This window comes from Bufo gargarizans, chromosome 1 (assembly GCF_014858855.1).
Source record: "Bufo gargarizans isolate SCDJY-AF-19 chromosome 1, ASM1485885v1, whole genome shotgun sequence".
Taxonomy (NCBI): Eukaryota; Metazoa; Chordata; class Amphibia; order Anura; family Bufonidae; genus Bufo; species Bufo gargarizans.
Window position 1 is genome coordinate 502,956,698 of NC_058080.1, and position 5,598 is coordinate 502,962,295.

The 5,598-nt window shown below is 38.6% G+C and overlaps 1 protein-coding gene across 1 annotated transcript; it reads left to right on the forward strand.

Moving 5' to 3' along the window:
• The first annotated feature begins 3,001 nt into the window (after positions 1–3,001).
• On the forward strand, positions 3,002–3,946 carry LOC122928339 (olfactory receptor 6B1-like). The gene has a single exon (XM_044281088.1). It carries the CDS (start codon positions 3,002–3,004, stop codon positions 3,944–3,946), a length of 945 nt encoding a protein of 314 aa, XP_044137023.1.
• Positions 3,947–5,598: the final 1,652 nt, after the last annotated feature.

A 5,598-nucleotide genomic window follows, 5' to 3' on the forward strand; every position in this document is an offset into this window, starting at 1 on the left:
GGAAGGGATTCGTAGTGTTTCCGTAGATTTCTGATCCGTGCCTCCGCTCTGCAAAAGACAGAACATGTCCTATCTTCAGCCGTATCTGGTGCATCGCGGACCCATTCAAGTTTGCGGTCTGCAGCACGGGCATGAAGCCCTTATGTTCGTGGGCATGAGCCTTCAGAAAATGGTAACTTTATAAACTCCTATGCACTGAGCTCTCACTATTGGTGGCTTCAAGCAGAGAGTTTTATAATACACTGTGAGAAGCCACAGACATAGATCTGTATGGGGGAGATATATGAATACATGTATGCCACTTGACAAAGAAGTCAGATAAAGTGGGTGAGGTCGACAAAGATTTTTTTCTTATTGCAGTTATTTTTTTAATTAACGTTTCTTAAAGTTTTTCCACTTATCAACTTACCAGGACAAGTTTTTGTTTTTTGCAATGGGCCTATCTAACTGCAAATAACAAAATAATTTGTGTGCTAATGTGTTAATTTTTCACAGGACACCTTAGACCTTTCTTTTGTGCCATTAGATGACAGATATATAATTTAACAATATATATTTAAGGAAAAACTGTAAAAAATGATGAAAATAAATATTTTTCCTTTCTTCAAATTTTTTGGGTTACAAAACCTTTCTAAATTTTTTAAGAAAGCAAAAAGGAAAATAAAAACCTTATATTTCTATATTTTACACACAAAGTCCGTTATACTATTCCCAAAACTAAATATAATTTTTAATTTTATTTTTTTATGAACGAAAAAGAAGGAAAAATGTGTGTATATGTGAGTTTGCTTAACTACAACTAATGATGTAGTCTTCTAAAACTAGTAACTATAGATATAACTTTTTAAAATTTATTTCACTTTTTATACATTTTTAAATAAATTTTAAATTAATTTGCTATTAACTACTTATTTAATAACTTTTTTTACTTTTTATATTTTTTCATTTAAAAAAAAAGTAATGAACCCCTTCCTGCCACAGTCAGGTCAGGAATGGGTTAATTATCAGACTGCAGGCTCACAATTCTACAGCCAGCAGGGGGCGCTTTTAAATCAAGAATACCTCTCCCCTGCTTTGTTACTGTAGAGTGCGGTGATCGCTGTACGCAGTGATAGCATGCATGGAGACCACTTTGGCTGGTCCCCGGGAACCTTACTGTGACCGCAGCTGTCTAATGACAGCATGGTCACAGAGATCTGCAGTGCCTCGGGGTGTCAGCAGGTCACAATGTAACCCTACACTTTTATACTTTGGGCTACAGATAAGAGCTTACCGCCACAATGTATATAGTCATATGGGGTAAGCCAAAGGTCAAATAAAACCTTACATTTTTCAGTACATCTGGGGAGTCACGCTTTCCGTTCCACATTGCCTAGGAGTAGTTTGCCAACTGAGTACTGGGAAAATGGGTGAGGTTGGGTGTACACTAAATGTTGCTATGAGGCCCAGTAAGATTTGTGTATGTCCATGCTTAAAGTACATTGTATCCAGTAGTGTACATTTCTGTTTAAAGGGAACCTGTCACATAGAGCTGCAGGCAGTGTGTTATAGAGCAGGAGGAGTTGATGAGTTGAGCAGATTAATACATAGTTTAATAGGAAAACATTTAGTAAAAATTGTAATTTATACATTTAAATTCAGTACTCATTCTGGGCTTTGAAGTCAAAGAGATGGTCTTATCAGTGATAGACAGCCTTCCCTATATGACTGTGTACACTCATAGCTCTCAATCACTGATAGAACGGCCTCCTTGACTTCAAAGCCCAGAATGAGCACAGGCATAAATGGGTAAACTAACAGTTTTACTGAATCTTTTCCTATAAAACTATACATCAATCTCCTCCTGCCCTATAACAGGCTGTCTGCCGATAACTTTCCATTTTTTATGGTTACAGGTTCCCTTTAAACTAATTTGCCAAAATTGTTTTGATAATAAATGGATATGAAAACAAGGCATTCCGTTAGTATGCCTGGATTACCATTGACTAGATTTCCTGGAATGAAGGGTGATGAAGAAATCTTATAATGACGAAACTTTGTAAATAAAGGTGAGCAGATTTTTTACTAATTCACCTGATTTGATGGCACCCCTGAGGAAGCTGGACTAATGGTAAGCAATCTGTTCAGTATGCATCAGGATGGCTTCCGTTCCGTCCCTTTTACGGTATTTAGCCGGAGAAAATATCGCAGCATGCTGCGGTATTTTCTCCGGCCAAAATTCCGGAGCACTTGCCCGAATTCCAGATCCGGCATTAATTTCCATTGAAATGTATTAATACCAGATCCGGTACCAAGTGTTCCATAAAAACGGGTCCAGTTCCCGGTCTGCACATACGCAGACCTTTAAATCTGTGAAAAAATAAATAAAGGATTCGGTTTTCCGGATGACACCGGAGAGACGGATCCGGAATTGCAATGCATTTGTTAGACGGATCCGCAACCGGTTCCGGAAACAAATGATATCCGTTTGTATATGGATTTCCACATCCGGCAGGCATTTCTGGCAACGGAACTGCCTGCTGTATTCTTCTAACGCTAGTGTGAAAGTACCCTTAGGTATTATTTCATGTTATTTGATGCTACATTATTATTTATTTATCGTTGATTCTTTATTTGACATTGCACTGTACTTTCCTTTGTCTCGGGCTATACATGTTGTGTCCTTATCTGTGGACTTTGGTGGATACTGTGTTTGTGTTTGGTTTATTCTTACCGGCACATGGTTTATTGTATACAATTTTTTAAATGTCTGTATGTCTATGTAGTCTAATAAAATTGCTTCATTGATTTTATACTTTATGGATGTGCACATTATTACGGTTCTCTGGGCCTTGTGGCTTTTTTTGTGTGCTCAATTAACGCAGGTGACGCAGAAAAATCTGAGCATTTATATGCTCACAGCTAATTAATAAAACAATAAAATACTAAAATGTGAAACAGTTCGTCTTATACAGCATTCATCCAACTGTTTCCATTTATTTGACAGCAGTTCTGTTGAGTAATGGAAGAGGACGCCAATATAACAAGAAGCATCAGCTCCTTTATCCTACTGGGATTCCCCACTTCTCGACCAGTTCAAATTCTGCTCTTCTTGATTTTCTTTTTAATATATCTTTTAACCATTGTGGAAAACCTGCTTATCATAATTTTAATTTGGAGTAATTCCAAACTGCATAAGCCAATGTACTTTTTCCTAGGGCACCTGTCCTTCTTGGAAACATGGTATGTTACCGTCACCGTGCCCAAGCTACTTTCTATATTTGTGGTTGAAAGTCAAGAGATTTCACTTAGTTCTTGCATGGTACAGCTATACTTCTTCATTGCCTTGGTGTGCACCGAGTGTGTTTTACTGACAGTCATGGCCTTTGACCGTTATGTGGCCATCTGTAATCCCTTACATTATGTTACTATCATGAATTGGAATTTCTGCATCCTCCTGGCATTTGGATCATGGTTCACTGGCTTTCTTATATCGCTGATTAAAGTTTATTACATTTCCCGTGTCACCTTTTGTCGTTCCAATGTTATAAATCACTTCTACTGTGATATCTCACCCATTCTCAATCTCGCCTGTACAGACATGAAGTTAGCTGAACTTGTTGACTTTGTACTTGCCTTATTGATACTTTTGGTACCATTGCTCTTAACATTTGTATCCTACAGCTGTATTCTACACACTGTTCTTTCCATTCCCACCTCCAGTGGGAGACAAAAGGCCTTTTCGACTTGTACATCTCATTTGGTTGTAGTTGTTATATTCTATGCAGCCACCCTCTTTATGTATGCTAGGCCAAATAGGGCCAGGGCTGTTGACTACAACAAACTGGTGTCTGTCATCTACACAGTAATAACACCTTTACTCAACCCAATGATATACTGTTTGAGGAATAAGGAGGTTCAGCAAATTTTAAACAAAATGTTGTTTTCAAAAAATTCGGAACTCTAAGGGCTCTTTCACAAGAGCGGATGCAGTGCGGGTAATCTGCTGCGTAAAAGTGATCTCTGTGATCTTTTTACTACAAAATCACAGTGAGATAAAGTTGTCCCTGTGATTTTGTAGTAAAAAGGTCACAGAGAGGCAAAGAGCATTATCAATCATGTTACTGCTCCGTGTCTGCTGTCCGGAGCGGGTCTTGGCTCTCTTTCATGCAGTTGATTCCACGCACGGGATCTGCTTGTGTGAAAGATCCCTAAGGCCTCATGCACACGACCGTTGTTGTGTTCCGTTCCGCAAAATGGGGTTCAGTTGTTCCGTGATCCGTTTCCGTTTTTGTTTCTGTGTGTCTTCCTTTATTTTTGGAGGATCACCAGACATAAAGGAAAATAAAAAAAAGTCTAAGTCAAGTTTGCCATGCAAATGATAGGAAAAAAACGGACGCGGATGACAATCTTGTGTGCCTCCGCGTTTTTTCACTGAACCATTGACTTGAATGGGTCCGTGAACTATTTTCCATGCAAAAAATAGGACAGGTTATATTTTTTTGACGGACTGAAACCACGGATCACGGACGCGGATGGCAAACGGTGCATTAGCCGAGTTGTCAATGGGTCCGCAGAAAATCACGAAAAACGGAACAATGGACACGGAATGAAACAACGGTCGTGTGCATGAGTCCTTAGGCTCATGCACATGACTGTATTACAGCTCTGCACTGTATGGAGCCATAATAGGGCACCCACAGAAGTGCATGCAGTACATAGGCACACTAAGGTTCTCTTATATTGAATTATATTGTCTTATATTGCAAATAAACATGAGCAAAATCACTCTCATTTTGATCCATGTTTGATTTGGCCGAATTGGTTCTGATTCAATTCTGATCTGAATCGATTCCACCTGAATTTATCATTTATCAAAAACTGGAATTTTACACCAGTCTTTGGTATCTCCTGTGCTTTGGAAGACGTGATTAATTTGTATAGAGGTGTATTCCTTGCCATAAATTAGGCACATCCTTTGGCAGTCTGTGCACCTGGTAGCTAGAGTAGATTTCAATTATTTCTGCCAGTAAACTGGCATAAATGATAGGGAATGTACCACTTCCTGCACTATGCCCCTGCCACCTCCCCATTTTCAGTATGTGGTAAGGGCAGCGTTCTTGTGCCTAAATCTTAGCAAAATGGCATTTAAAAAGTTTTTTTTTAATGCAAGTTTCTAGTATAGAGGGTTATGGTAAATGACTCCCATAGTCTATAAGAAGGTTGAGTATAATTTTCTAAAATGTTCAAATTTGGGTTTACAATATCAGTCATGTAATTTTGTAATATAATTGAATAAAAACGTGGAAAAGTATGTCTTGTTCTCTTTCCCTAGCAGATGGGTGATGCTGTCAATGAATGCCAAACATGGCTGCTTTCTTCTCAAAACAGCACTACACCTGTCCACAGGTTGCGTCTGGTATTGCAGCTCAGCATCATTCACTTCAAGGCAGCTGAACTGAAATACAAGACACAACCCAGTGGACAGATGTAGTGCTTTTTGTGGAACAAAGCAGCCATTTTTTTCTATTGCAGGACATCCCCTTTAATTTAGACTTACATCACAGTAATACATACAGATGGAAATCATGTAAATGGTAAATCATATCCTAGAAAGCA

Excerpts from the sequence above, each read along its gene's own strand:
- LOC122928339 (XM_044281088.1), top strand. The coding sequence starts at position 3,002 with ATGGAAGAGGACGCCAATATAACAAGAAGCATCAGCTCCTTTATCCTA.